This window comes from Pocillopora verrucosa, chromosome 3, assembly GCF_036669915.1.
Source record: "Pocillopora verrucosa isolate sample1 chromosome 3, ASM3666991v2, whole genome shotgun sequence".
Classification (NCBI taxonomy): domain Eukaryota; kingdom Metazoa; phylum Cnidaria; class Anthozoa; order Scleractinia; family Pocilloporidae; genus Pocillopora; species Pocillopora verrucosa.
In genome coordinates, this window is record NC_089314.1 from 29416731 (window position 1) to 29431742 (window position 15012).

The 15012-nt window shown below is 36.3% G+C and overlaps 1 protein-coding gene across 2 annotated transcripts; it reads right to left on the reverse strand.

The window, feature by feature from the left end:
* Nucleotides 1–761: 761 nt before the first annotated feature.
* On the reverse strand, nucleotides 762–14975 carry LOC131793050 (lymphocyte-specific helicase). Of its 2 annotated transcripts, XM_059110465.2 has the most exons (19): nucleotides 14819–14958; nucleotides 13993–14028; nucleotides 13552–13647; nucleotides 12440–12571; nucleotides 11751–11936; nucleotides 10775–10942; nucleotides 10039–10161; nucleotides 9482–9592; nucleotides 8858–9040; nucleotides 8270–8493; nucleotides 7922–8047; nucleotides 7517–7619; nucleotides 6422–6583; nucleotides 5623–5759; nucleotides 4475–4697; nucleotides 3501–3620; nucleotides 2624–2740; nucleotides 2028–2187; nucleotides 762–1397 (listed from the first exon to the last, which is right to left on the reverse strand). In XM_059110465.2, exons 3-19 carry the CDS (start codon nucleotides 13564–13566, stop codon nucleotides 1141–1143), a joined length of 2547 nt encoding a protein of 848 aa, XP_058966448.2. In that variant the 5' UTR covers nucleotides 13567–13647; nucleotides 13993–14028; nucleotides 14819–14958; the 3' UTR covers nucleotides 762–1140. The 2 variants fall into 2 exon arrangements, with proteins under 2 accessions (XP_058966448.2, XP_058966446.2); XM_059110463.2 differs by lacking the exon at nucleotides 13993–14028 and having other exon boundaries at nucleotides 14819–14975.
* Between the last annotated feature and the right edge of the window lie 37 nt (nucleotides 14976–15012).

The following is a 15012-nucleotide window of genomic DNA, read 5'->3' on the forward strand; positions in this document are numbered from 1 at the left end:
GATAAAGCTATACGTTTTGCTACTTATCCGCTGGATACCGATTTATCTATTGGATAGCATTATCCGCCCTTTATACAACTGGGCCCTGGACTTTTCTCCCGACGCCTGAGTGAAGGTGCCTGTTCACGAGTACGAAGAGGCTGAAAAAGTAACGGATAAATATGACGAAAATTTGTTTCCCTATTTTGACTTACAGCTAAGATAGGAGTCGTTGTGATTTTACATGGTAACTACCCAGTATAATTTGGTACTATCGCTCTACTCCAGTAGCTTTCAGTATGGTTTTCTATAGGATCGCGTGAACGGAGCCAGACAGATGTTAACATAAGAAGTCAAAAGTTAACTCTCGCGTTACCTTTTGCCCTGGCCACAAAACTACCATATTTCTTCTCTTCTATTGTCTATATTTGTTTTAGAAACAAAGTTGTCTAAAAAATTAACAGCGAAACGTTTGTATCATGATATAGAGATATTCACTTCAGACCCTAACGTGTCTACTGCTCTGTTGCTACTCTATAGCGACGAAAAGACTTTTCCTTTTGGCGAAAAAGTCTAGCGACGAAAATTTCGACATGGCTTTACCTCCATGTCGCCGAGTGTACACTTCAAACGAATTGGTCTTCACATTAATTCTAAACTTTAACAAAATCCCTGAAAGGCAGAGAAGTGAAAAGACTGGCAGATCTGGTAGAAGATGAGCGATGGCACATTCAGTTAACGTCGAAAGAACGATGACTACAAAACCTCACGTTAATGCATAACGAGTAACTTTATTAATTCAATATCAACTCTCCCATTAATAAAGATATGATATAGTCCCATAAATACAATCTTATGAACACAACGTCTCCAAACATTTATCTGAAATTAATGGGAGAACTCGAGTATAGGGAGAAACGTGAAAACCAGCAAGTTTCGCCCACTGAATCTCACCCCTGTTTAAGTTCCTTTGGAGTCTATATCTCATGGAACAAAAATTAAGTAACGAAGTAAATATTTTGAAAAGTAACAAAATCAAGTAAACTCATAAAAATAGTCAAAATATGAGAGTTTCTTCGACACTAAAAACTCGAAAGAGAGAACTTTAACTGAGGATGAAAAAAAAAAAAAAAGTATTTCCTCTCTTGATAGCTCTTCTGCTCATTGGGAAGCAGGGATATCTGTAGCCAACACACGGAATAATCCATTGTGTTCTTGACCTTTTTTGGGTCTTCCAGATTTTCGTTGTAGAGCAGCGTTGGAGACAAGATCACTTCTGTCGAGCAAAGCCATTAGATCTTGATCTTTTATCAGTAAACCTTCGCTGGACACTACTTTGTGATGATCACTCATCTCCAACAGTTCGCGAAGATCCTTTGTTTCTAGTACCCCTGTATCTCGGTTACCCTTGAATTTTCCTGCAAATGAACACAGACCGTTCTCCTAAGTGAAACATTCTAATCTATAACAGGGCAGAATTATTGAATGAACATACATCGACAGAACCAGTGTGAACAGTAATTAACCAGAACAAAACCTTAATTATCCGAAACGATATTCACAAATAAACAAAATAGAACAGAATTCATAAATGACTATTCCAACCGTAACGTATACAGTATACCTGAACCCAAAGTCATTAGTTCTTGTTCTGTTGTGATTTCTAAAGTAACCCTTTTGCAGGTTTTAGATAAAGGTCGACAATTTCTGCGAGCATGATAAGTGATTTGATATCTCAACATATCTTACATCTCACTTTTACGTCTTTGGTTCCCTATGACCCGTGTAAACATGGGGTTTGCCTACGCCCCAATAACACGATGATTGAAGAACCTAACAGCCTCGTAACATCTTTTCGCTTCAGTTTGATCTTTTACAGGTGGTCCAGAAAACTATCCATTGTGATAAATTAAGTTGTTGCTTCAAGAAACCAATCAAAAAGCGTCTTAGATTCTGTCACCGCTACTCAACTTTCCAGGCAGTATGAGAAAAACAAAGTAATTACAACGAAGCAGGCAATGATGAAAGTAACCACCACCCATAGTAACCTTTATGGATGATCATCTTTTCAAGTTTCCTCTTGCTTCCTGCTCGCTCGACAATCTTCTGATCAACAGTATTTGCTGTAACATAACGATACACAACAACTGGTTTGGTTTGACCGATCCGATGACAACGATCTTGGGCCTGTAAATCCATCTGTGGATTCTGAAGAATCGAAAACAAACAGCTTTAATCTAACAAGTTAAACTCCTATATAAATTATAAAGTGAAGTCTTGGCTCACATAGCTGGAAAAGACCATCGTGGTTTTTGAGGCATGAACTAACAGCGAGTGTTGCGATTCCTGTTGTACAAGTACGAGACACATTCTAACTATTTGTTAGCCTACGGCTGTACCTCCTAATATTTCCTTAGGTTTCTTTGATTGTTTATTGGTACCTGTGGTATGTTCTCGTGGATGTAAAAGTTATATGCCTCGCCCAAGAACACCAGACGAAGCAACCAGCCAAAGCTCGACCCAGGATCGTTCGATCGGCAGTACTCCGCATCCTCAGATATCATATCAATAATTAAATGTTTTATTCACGACTGACGATACTTTGACCTTATCCGGCTGACAATTGTTATTAAAATCAACTCACCCAATCACTGTCATAAATTATTACTGTGTCTGCTACAGACAAGTTCAGACCCAGGCCGCCAGCTCTTGTACTCAAGAGAAACACACACACTGATGGATTAGATTCAAACTTCGCTATCTAAGTAAAGAATAAGAAATCATAAAGGATAGTAAGTTACCGAAAGATGCGTCTCGCCCTTCTTGCTTGTAGTAGATACAAAATGTTTTCTGTGTGGTAATTTCAGGGAGAGATGAACCCAAAGGAAACTTTTGCCCCAATCACACCGACAAAACATGTTTAGTTGACCAGTTCTAACTGAATAAAAATCAGTCAAAGAAAACTGAAAGACCAAATTTTACATACGGTTCGAGTAATCACCACCTTTTAAAGTAATTGTGCTAAATTTAGCTGAGATATGTGCACGTGTTATTAGTAATCTTGCAAGCAGGTAAGAAAAAAGTTCATTTCTAGCATTAAGAAAGTTTCAGTTTCCCTCCCACCCACACCATCGACAGTTTTGATTTTACCCTCATCTCATTCGTGTTTGTAATTTATTCTGGATTACTGGACCGTTGGTTTAGTGTATTCGTACAGTATCTTTGTTATGTAATAGTCTAGTGTGTTATTTACGTAGGATATATACATTTAATAAACTGTCTGGTCCCAAAACAGGCCACTGTCTGTTGTGGTGTTTAGACGTGTTTTAGCTTAGGTGTGAACGGGGTATTAGGCTAAATGTTAATAAGCATTGACAAACTGATGACCGAAAAGATATTGTTCACTGTGTAAAAATTGATGTAGATCTAGTGTACAATCGTCCTGACAAGTATAAACTCGTTTCTCCAAACAGCAACTGGTTATTTAGCCTGTAAACTGTGTTATATGGTTCTGTACTTACCTCCTCCTGCCTGTCCGCTATATTCATTTGCCCATCTAACCTGGAGTAACCATAGTTCCGCATAATGCAGTAGTCCTCCAAAATATCCATCACACTGGTCCATTGAGAGAAAATCAACACCTAACATAATATATGAAGTCAAATCGACTGAGCAAATTTGTTCGATTCAACGAAAAAATTAAAACAAGTACTGTACGACTTAATCTCGTGATTATTCACAAAATAATGGAGAATAACTTTGGTAACTGGACCATGGAAAGTGTTTCCAGAAAGCCTAAATAAGTGTCATATAAGAAAGAGCATCAGCAACTATAATTGCACTCCTTGCGGCATGCACATGTTTTGTTAATTGATATTTAAATTATTGATCAACATTTGATTTTGTAATTATTCGCGTACTTGACATATCGATGGCGTAATCGCTGAGTAAGTTGATCTCTATTTAAAAGGAATGATACGTTCTTTTTAAAAGTGTTCAAAACTAGTGTCTTTCTGCTCGATCTGCTGACCTGTTACCTATACTGGAATAATTTTTATTAGATATCACTACAGAAGTAAGTAATTTGTTTCGTAACAAGTTGAATTTTAAGAATTGTGATTTCATTTTTCCCGCAAGCAATTTCAAGAATCGCTCGCTATTAGAATCTAATGAATCATGTATTATTTCTCATAGATCGAATAAATTAAAGATAATACGATTTCATGTCCAGTCTTTACTTCCGAGAACCAGGTTTCCCTGGACCAGTTCACTTAACTAAAAATACTTGAAAATAAATAATTGAATGTTTGTAGCTCCTTATATACGAATCTTAAATATTCTCTTTAAAACGGTGCTGACAGACTTCGTAAAATGTCTATGGGTAAAGCATTTCATAGCCTAAAAGCAGTTTACTGATTATCATTTCATGAATGCAACTAATGTCAGCACATCTGGACTGTACCACTGTCTATCAAAGATAATCATTAGCTGATACCTTGTGTTCTCTTTGAATCAGTTTTGGTAGCATTTGATCAAGAAGCATCATCTTGCCTGAGCTTGTAACCAACTCCTCGTCAACTTTGCGTAGTAATGTTCCCTCCTCCAGCGGACACTCTATCAGGTATGGATGGTTACAGCATTTCCGTAGTAGAGTTAGGATGCTGTTCATACTGACTGACACAACCGTACTTGGTGAGCTGGTGCTAGCCACAGCTTTCCTGTCATAAAATACCAGTGTTCAAACTAGCGGTTCATGATTCGGTACTGATTTATTTCACCTTTAAAGTTTTGTAACAAATTACATGCAATATTAGATTTAGCTAGAAAGTACTGGATAAGGTAGGAGATCTAGCAAACTCTACTGAGGTTTTAAAAAGATGCCCCCATAATAGTTTTTCTATTGAATTAATACAGAAGGCATACCTAGTTCCACATCAATAGTAACAGGGACTGGTAAACTAAATAGATATTCAAAGTTCTAACTACAATAATAGCTATTATAAATATCCTTGTGTACATTACTTGGAAGGTTTCAATATATAATTTTAGCAACTTCTTAAACAAATGAAATGATTTTATGCCCCAAATATCACTTGCAAAGTTATTCCACGTAAATGCTCCTCTATACACGTTGTAGTACAAATTCTTCCATGGTTTACTCATTTGCATGTATGTAATGTACCTATACATTCATTTTCTATTGCCTCAGCTATTTAATTAAAATCACAACTATTATTAACTATAACTGTAAAAGATAGTAGGTTTCCTACTTGTTGTGTTTGTGTTGTAATTAAGTTGTTTATTTCATCAGAAATTCCTGCTATCTTCTGTATTCTCCATCACATATTAGTTATAGTTACCTTTATGTACACAAGTACGTTAATTCAAGCAATAAACGAGTTCAGTACAATTCAGTTAAGTGTGGCTCACTTAGCAAGAGTAGTCAGATAAGCCAAAAGATCAGCCCTAGCTTTACAACAGGTTGACCTTCACTGACCCTTGGCCAAAATTTTATTACATATATTTATTTTTTGGACTTACAGAAATAACAGTTTGAAACATGTAAGCAGTGTTATGGTGTAACATGTAAATTCCTAATGGAACTTCAATGAGACATCATACCAAATGACAGAAGTAACAAACCTGTTAGTATCTTGCTTTTTCAAATAGTTCTGCATCTCAACCTCATCATCATTAAAAAACACACTGTAACTGAGGTCTTGCCTACTCTTTCTCTTTCTTCTACCAGTACTACTACACTCTACAGGATCATCACTTTTCTAGAATGAGAAAAGCATCAAAAAAGCATAACTTTTTTATTGCTTTAGACACTGAAAATAAAATAATAATACAGTTAGCCAAACCTTAAAAACATCTCAGGCTTACAAAATTTTTAGGAGGCTCAAAATGTGATGGAAAAGGAGACAAATTCCACTTGGAAAGACTTCTAGAAGTCTTAACAGCAGTATACCACATGATATAAGATAAGAATAGATCACATCTGATGCACTTGAATTGCATGTTGGATTCAACGTACAGCAGAGCACTAAAGCACCACTGAGTAAAGACAGTTTGATATCCACAAGCTGCTGTCAAACATTATCACTGTTTGAGTTGCTAACAAGCAAATCTATACTTTAAGGCCAAAGTACAGAGGTTTTCTTTAAGAACTGTAACAGCAGTATGTTAAAAAAAGCTTAGGTCTGTGTAGCTTGTAGCTGGATGATGCACCTGTTTCTGATGTCTAACAAAGACCTAGGGAAGCAAGGCAAATATTCCACTGAATTGCAAGACCAAAAAGCCTGTTTTGTAAACAGTAATTAGTCCTTGGGAAAGTGTTCCACAAGTCACATTTCAAAATAGTTCATCAATAGAGGGATATTCTTAAATTAAAAGCACTAAAGTGAAACAATAGTTATAATAGCAGTCCCAAGTGGATTACCTTCTTCTGGCCAAGAATGTCAGGGAGTGTCTTGTCCAAACATGCTTTGTACAATGTCTGCTGCTTCTCTGTCAATGGTGCATAAACCAAAACCTCTTTCTTAGGTGGCAAGGATAATTCAACATCAGTTTTCAGGCGTCTCAAGAGGAAAGGTGTAAGTATCTAAAACATGATCAAGTAATAAATTCAGTTTGAATACTGGAAACTATCATCAGGATAAAAATAAAAAAAAAATGCTGAAAAAATTCTGAGTTTATGAAAGATTCAGAAAATAACCAGCTGAAACACAATGCACAGTAGAATCCAAAGCAATGTTTCAACCCTTTGACCCCTTAGAGTGACCAGCTTCTAATTTTTCCTCACAATATCACCCCTAAGAAGAAAATAAATAATCATCAAATAGAGAAGCTTTTAATTGTCAAACAAATTCTCCTCAACAGCATCCCAGGAAATTTATACAGAACAGTATGGAGAATATGCATAACAGTCTCCTTTCATAGGTAATTTAAGACACTTGCAAAATTAATGATGGTGACACGGGTTCAGGGAGAGAAGCCACAGACATGACTACACAGCTACCTTCTATGAAAGCCTCAACACAGTTAATGATAGTTACAGTTGGCAAACAACTGGTTTTAACTTGGCAGTGAAAACAGCTATAGTAAGCATTGTGCAAGTCATGCTATGTTAGCCAAAATCTGAGTCAAATATCAAGGATTAAATGTAGCAATGGGTAGAAAAAAAGAGAGTGGTTACAACAGCAGAGATGAATGGCCCAGGTTACCAGTTGCAGCGATCACAATGGAACTAGTCAAGGCACAGGCTTAAGAGAGAGGGTGTTAACAACTGCCTCAGAGCATTAGGGTGGACAATTTGCAAGGGGAAGGCAACAGAAAACTGAAAGAAAATAGGTAGAAAGGAAGACTGAAATAAGATGGGGCAGAAAAGCTGGGGGCAAGTCAAAGTAATCGTACAGAATAAAGAGTGCTGGTTGAAAACCTTGATGACTTTATGTCCCCACTAGTGTGATGAATATAGGTGATACTGGTGACTTAGAAAACAAATCTTAAGGTTGTAAAACCACATGTCACATACAGCATGAAGTCTTTGTAGGACTTGATGCTCCCTCTCTTGTTGAATAATCTTCTCATTTCCACCATCTTCACTAAGAGCACTAAAATCAAACCATCTCTGAAAACTAAACACAATTCACCTATCAGATCACTTGTCAGTTATATCAACAATTGGGATTATGTGTACTTAATGCACACCTGTGCTGTTGTTCATTTGTGGTTTGTAGTTTTTTCCCACAGAGAACTGTAATAAAATTGAAATAATTAAATTTATCTAAATACTTCAACATTATATTTTTATCAGCCAGAGCCACCAAATTGAAAAAAAGAGAAGTAACAAAACATGCATAATAAGGTGGATAAGATGACATTGTCTTCATGGGTTACTACACTATTTTTTCTATGGCTGACATGGAATAAAACTCACCTATCTAGGTCATCAAATATGTCTGGTAAAAGGAAATTTAACAAAGACCAAAGCTCTGACAAATTGTTCTGCAATGGGGTGCCTGTAAGTAGCAAACGATTTGCTGTCTTGTATGTCTTCAACTCCCTGATGAATGTAAATACATGATCACTGTTTTATTTATATCTAACATATTCCGTCTTCTCAATAGAGTCACTTTTAACATTCACTTTTAACCAACTAAATAAGAACAAAAGTGATTTTTGATAAAAGACTCCTCAATCACTAGATGCTTTGATGGACAGGTGAAAGACATCCAATTATTTCAACATTACATATGCCAACTACCAGTCCACACTTTACTCTCACCTGATAAGCTTACAATTAAGGTTTTTGATGCGATGCCCTTCATCAACAATGAGGTACTTCCAGTTCAAATCATGCATAGTTTTCTGATCATTCATACAAATCTCATAGGAAGTGACTACCACAGGCAGAGTATAAATTTCGCCTTCCACATGCACCAGCTTTTGCAGTTGGCCCCTCAGACGCAGACGTTCCAGTTGTGTGCCATGATAAAACATCACAGGAATCTAAAGAGAGAGAACAAATTGTAATTTAGTCATCAACCACCTAGATAGTAAATATAATTAATATTTTTAGCGGTTAAATTGCAAACAGATTAATTTATTTTGAATAAACAAGGGTTCCTAGCTATCAACCAAAAAGTACACGTACTAAACATCTGAACTCATAAAGCAACCTAGCTACAGACTTTATAAAGTTAATATTAGAAAATAGGCTTTGGGTTCCCACAGAGCACTTCTTGAAAATAACTGGAGAAGAAACACATTTTTCATATTCTATGACAATGGTATACCACCTGAAACAACAGTATAAAAACCTTTTACTAGATGAGTTAAATATTAGTTGTACCATTCATTTGTATTGCTGTACCTTTGGGGCAAATTTCTGGAATTCTTTAACCCAGTTATTCAGTGTAGACAGAGGAGCAGCTACAAGAAAAGGTCCTCTGACTCCCATTTCAATAAAGTGTGCCAATAGTGAGATGCACTGCAGTGTTTTACCAAGACCCATCTCATCAGCTAAGATGCCATTCATACCATTTTCATAAAGGACCTGTTGATCAAGGTTATTGCCAGTACACAATCAATGAATGTACCCTGAAGTTAGCCAACTTTACCACACTAATCAGAAACAGTATTCCTGACACAGTTCTTGTAAAATTTACATGGACTGCACAGAAACCTTCTCATCTTTGACTAACCACAAAGATAACAAAACATTTTGTAAAGTCTGCCTTAATCAAACTTAAAACCAATAAAATCTGACCACAAGGAGGACAAGTTTGTATGTGAAACTGTCCAAGTATGCTATGTCAACAAATGAAAAGTTTAAGATGCCTCATAAAACTTATCAAACTCATGAAGAAAAATCTTACAACATTGAGGTTAAAAAGCTGGTTCTCAATCCACTCAAACAGGAATAGATGACAACTTTGAAATATAAATACTGTGCTAATTGCTTGATACACTAATAATACCAAGGTAATCACTTTACCTTAAGCCAAGCAAGACCTTTAAGCTGATATGGCCTTAGCTCTCCTCCAGTAACAAACCGTGGTTGAGTTGTTGATTTGTCTTCATCAATACTGCTTGAGCAACCAGGCTCCTGGGTTATAAATTTTTAGGCAAATCAAACACACTTTCCAAAGCAATATGTTGTGTATAGTGATTAAGTCTTACCTTTTGTCTAATGATGCAGCCACCTCAGCTAACTATACTTGTCTTCCTTAAGTGGTGAGGTCAAATGGTTGCACATCACTTTGTGTACAAAAATTCTTACTGCTCTTATTGGTCTATTTTGATTGAAGTTGTTTTTGTGCCATGCTTTGATAAACATGAAATTTAATATACCCACAAGAGTCAACCACATCTACAGCTCGACATAGAATCTTGCATACAAAAAAGAGTAAGTTGAAATGTGCCACTTACAAATCAAATTTGTTCGAGTCGAGGGAATATAAATTTAGAGACATGCTTAGTCATGTAATAGATTGATTACAAGAGGAACAACAGCTGTGACTGGCTGTGTTTAGAATTCCTCAATCTGATTACCTTGCTTTCCTCCCCATGGTCTCCATTCATTTCCGAGACACACTGGGATACATGTATAGTAGATGAAGATTCCATGCCAACATTCTCACTGTCTTCTGATACTTTGCACCTCTTGGTCAGTGACTACAAAAATAAAATAAAAAATTAGAGACATTACAGAGCACCACAAGAGCTCACCACAAAAACCACAGATACACTTTCAAAATCACAATATGACGAATCATCTATTTTTTTGCTCACCAGAGATTTTTGATTTGATCTTAAGACTCATGATCAGAAATCCAAAAGCAATGATCCTTAAACTGCGTAATGACATGGATATACAGTCACATTGTTCTCACAATGTGAGTTATTGACCAGTACAACACCAATAACAGCAATGGTGTTAGACTTAGACTGCTTAATGCTGAAGATTTATCTAAATATTCATGTATGCAACATCCTTTGTCAACAAGACCTAACCTTTTTTAATCTGACAATATGCACAAAGTATTTAGTGACTGCACGAAAAATGTTACCTGGGCCAGATGAATGAAAGCTCTGGGTATCACCTTTAGTTAGTTTTTCTTCTAAAACTATACTTAAAACTTAAGACCAGGTCCAAACATTTGACATTTGAGCCTTACTGTCAACTTTGAATTTAACAAGCACCCTGTCCAGAAGTTATCCAGAGAATTATCCACATGAAAGTATTCAATGATACTCAGAGTCTACATTTTTTATAGCTGTTTGTTACCTCCTTGTCAAGATAATTGGATATCATGTAGCTTGAGGAATCTGCTGCCTTTCTTTTTCTACCAGCTTTCCTGTTGGAGACTGTTTTCTTCTTTTGAGGGCTAGTTTCAACAGTGCCATTCAATTTCTTGTGACCTCTTGCACTTACCCTGCGTTCGGTGTGGGAAACCTATACATATATGTACATATAAACATAGTATCACACTTCTTTTTATTTGTGTATTTAAAGGTAATTTTCCTATCATGTTCCTCAAAAACAACTTTTTTTTCAATTTCTTGCTGGTTTAGCACTCTTCCAATCACTGACTGACACATATTTCCCAGTCAACTAACCATACTGCTTTCTATGCATGTGTGTGCAATTACAAACACATAAGAGGTTGGTCACTATGTACAGACCAAGTTACTCAAACTTAGACTTGTGAATATGAATTAGAGGGCAACAAAATATAAATGTAGGATTATGGGCTTTATGAAAATAAAAAAAATGAAAAAATGAAAAAAAAAAAAAAAAAAGAGGACAGTGAGGAAATAATGGAAGAATCACTGGTCATGTTGAATGTAGAACCATCAAACATAGAGTCATTAAGGTAAGTCTAATAATTTGGAACACGATACAAAAATGGAATTGTTGGTTGACACAAGCATTGATATTCAATTGCCAAGCAAATTCACAGCATCCATTTCAGTAGAAACTTTACACGTTGAAAGCAATGCACGAAATAGCATTGAGGAGCCCATACATTTCACATATATTTTTTTGATAGGGAAGATGCTCCGGGACCCCCCCAAAAAGCTCTCATGTCGCCAGCCATCTATTTCATGTACCTTGCCAAATACTCCACAACTTACAGAGAACCCTGATCACTCTTTGAAATTTGAACAAATACCTAAAACAGTTATGGAAACACTAATTGAAATAGGAAATATGTAAAAATAGAAGAATAAAAGTGCTTTAGATTTATTTTTAACACTACCATTTGCATGCCATCCTTCTCCTTGTTTCTTTTCTTTTCTAGCTTTTCTTGCTTCTTCTCTGCTTCCACTTTCTGCTTTTCCATTTTTTTCAGAAGAAAATCACAATAAATTTGTGACTTTTCCAACAAAAGCATTAGACGAAGCGTCCTTTTCTCGTCTTCAACACTCTCCCATTCTTGTTCAGCCTGGGCAAACATAAAAACCACAACCTTGTAACATCACTTTTCCTCTATCCTACACAATAAGGTATTTTGCAATTATAGGAATGGAAGCTGGTTTCCCTCTGGGATAAAGCCAAACATTAAAAAAAAACCCTGAATATCAAGAACCACTTATTGTAGGTTTTCCCATAACTAATAAAAAACTACTGCCTTTTTTCAGAGAGATATTTCGTTGGAAAATCAACTTCCATGCAAGTTGGAAATAAGGTTTCATTCCAGAGGAATCTTCTTTTCAATTTCCAAAAAGTTATCTTGCCACTTGCATTATAAAAGATGCAAAACTTACTAACTAAAAGAAAAGATGGTGTATGCAATTCTGGAAGATTATTGTACTGTAGAGTGTTGAACAAATAATATAATTATAAAATCCAGGGCTGCTTTATTATGGCCTTTATTTGTTACTAAATAAATCAACAAATTATCAATCAATAGATTTGGAAACTGATGAAATGTAATTTCAAAACTACCTTAACTCTCAAATCTTGTTGTTCTTTGCTAGAAACCTCATGAAGAGCTTTCTCTTCTTCCTCCATGGCTGCAGTAACTTCACCCACATTTGAGTCCTCTGGTGTTGACAACGAGCCAACATTATTATTCTCCTGTAAACAAAATAAGACAATTTTTGAAAATTACATTTGATATTTACAAGAGCTACATGTAAGACATGTACCGCCGCCTGGTTAGCTCAGTTGGTAGAGCGCCAGTCTGCTGTGCGGGAGGTCGAGGGTTCGAGCTCCAGACCAGACCAACACTCAGGGTCTTAAAATAACTGAGGAGAATGTGCTGCCTTTGTAATTGTACCAGCAAATGGTTAGACATTCAAGTCTTCTCGGATAAGGACTATAAACCGTAGGCCCCGTCTCCTGCATCTTCAGTGTTACATGGTCAGCAGGGGACGTTAAAGAACCCACACACTTGTCGAAAAGAGTAGGGGGCGTAGTTCCTGGTGTGGTGGTCTATCTGTTGTTTCATTGTACATTTCATGCATGGGCTGGGTGGGTGAGTGAGATCAAATATGGACTGATAGCGGCAGCCAGAGGCGCCTTTACAAGCTGACGTTCGATCTCACTCAATTAGAATTGTAAACTGCCTTGAGACAGTATGTGATATGTGCGGTATATAAATACACATTCATTCATTCAATTCTTTAGTTCCTATGCTGTATTTCAACTAGTTTGCAAGTAGTCTCAAATACAAAAAGGGGCAAGAAAAAATATACATATGCTTGCAAAGGAAAGGACTCAGCATATGTATTAATGTAAAATTTAAACAATTTTGGTATGGTATAGCTGTAAATTCAAGCTTTCTAGATTAATGTCATTATTGTCATATTTCAGACTTTCAGACAGAATAGCTTGGAAACTGTGACCTTATTGTATCACTCTATAATTTACCGATGTGGCAATTTCCTCTTATTACTGTTTAAATGCTCACTTGCCTAGAAATACAACACAATAGTTACAGTTTCATTTAGGAATAGAAATTGACAGATTAAAAGGATTGTACAGGAAAGAAAATTCAAAACAACAGGTTGTGTATTCAACAGATGTAGCTAGCTATAAAAAGTAATACTCTTAACCTCTTGACTTGTCATTGTTTCCTCGTGTCCATTACATTCAACTTGTATATCTCCAGAGACAGTTTCAATACCATTCCCTTTCCAATAGTTAACAAACTGCAATGTTAACCAATCAAAGTCATTGTTAAAACAACTGACTTGAACATTCTCCCAAATGTTACATGCAATTAAAACTATAAAGCTATCAATAATTCCTAAGCCTGTATACACTTACAATTGGAAGCATCATTCCTCTTTAAAATGTCTTAAATTATCTGCACTCATCTCACCCACAATTACAAAGTGATTGCCCCTCCATGTAGGGTTTTTAAAGATATTTTGCAGAAATTCACAATTAGTGTTCGAACTCTAATCACTATTCAGATGCAAGTTCCTAATGCAGCACAACACTGTATAACCCCACTGAATGAAACTTTTGACTGAATTAATTAATAGACATACCTAAGATTTCCATAAATCACTAGCTTCCTGAACTTCCTGTTGAAGATTTACAATTAAAACTTGAGCGAGTTGAGATTTACAACTAAATAGCCTCCTAAACTGAATTAATGCTGCCTACTTGCTGATCAGGAAATAGCAAAAGCTTAATGTCACAAAGTATTATAAAAGGATTGAGTAATTTTCGGCTCTAAAACAAGCACTATGTTGAAGAAAACAAGAATATGAACCGTAACATAACCTCTCTGAATTTTCCAGAACGTTCCCTGAAAGTTTATTAGTACATCCTACATTATCAACACTCCTTGAAAAATCCCAATCCATCTCTTCCCTTTGAACTTTAAGTCAAAGAGATATCTGGGGTCAATCAATCAAGGAATTAAGGTGGCTCTAATCCTATGCTACAGATTTCAATTAAACTTTGCAATGCTGAGGGATAAATCTTGATATGATGGTTCTTGGCTACATAAATATAAAGCTATTTTTCAGAGTGTTTTCGAATGGTTGTAGTGTGACTTTGGAAACCTCTAATGTCGAAAGAATGTGCACAGCTTGACAATAATCGTGTCTTTGTTCGAATCCACTTTCAATGAATATTTATCAACAACCATCGTACCATCAAAGAACGAGTATTTATATGCACTGAAACCGTTTTTAGTTACTATAAAATGTGACAACGGATACAAACATCCTCCAGTAAGCGATGGTTCTTCCTTCGTGAAGGATTGAGGATTTAAACAAAGGGCAAGTGGCTACTCAATGGCTGTACATATAAACTGATGCATGCGGTACAAATCAAAGTATTATGTAACGCACAACTCTTACTTACCTTTGATAAAGCAGGATACATGTCACCTGGATTAGATTTAAGGCAGCATTCGAACAATAAATATGTGGTCTTGATGCTAGCAACAGAACTAAGGTTGCCAAACGAACCGAGTAGGCCAACCGAGCGAGGATGCGGGAACAAATGTGTACACGAGTGCAGGGCCTGACCGACCGGCACCAACATTCCCGCCAAAA

Coding starts and splice junctions, on each gene's coding strand:
- LOC131793050 (XM_059110463.2), bottom strand. CDS start 14,839: ATGTATCCTGCTTTATCAAAG. Junction 9,593..10,038: donor ACCATGGGGAGGAAAGCAAG/GTAATCAGATTG, acceptor TTTATAACCCAG/GAGCCTGGTTGCTCAAGCAG. Junction 8,494..8,857: donor TCCAGAAATTTGCCCCAAAG/GTACAGCAATAC, acceptor CTCTCTCTTTAG/ATTCCTGTGATGTTTTATCA.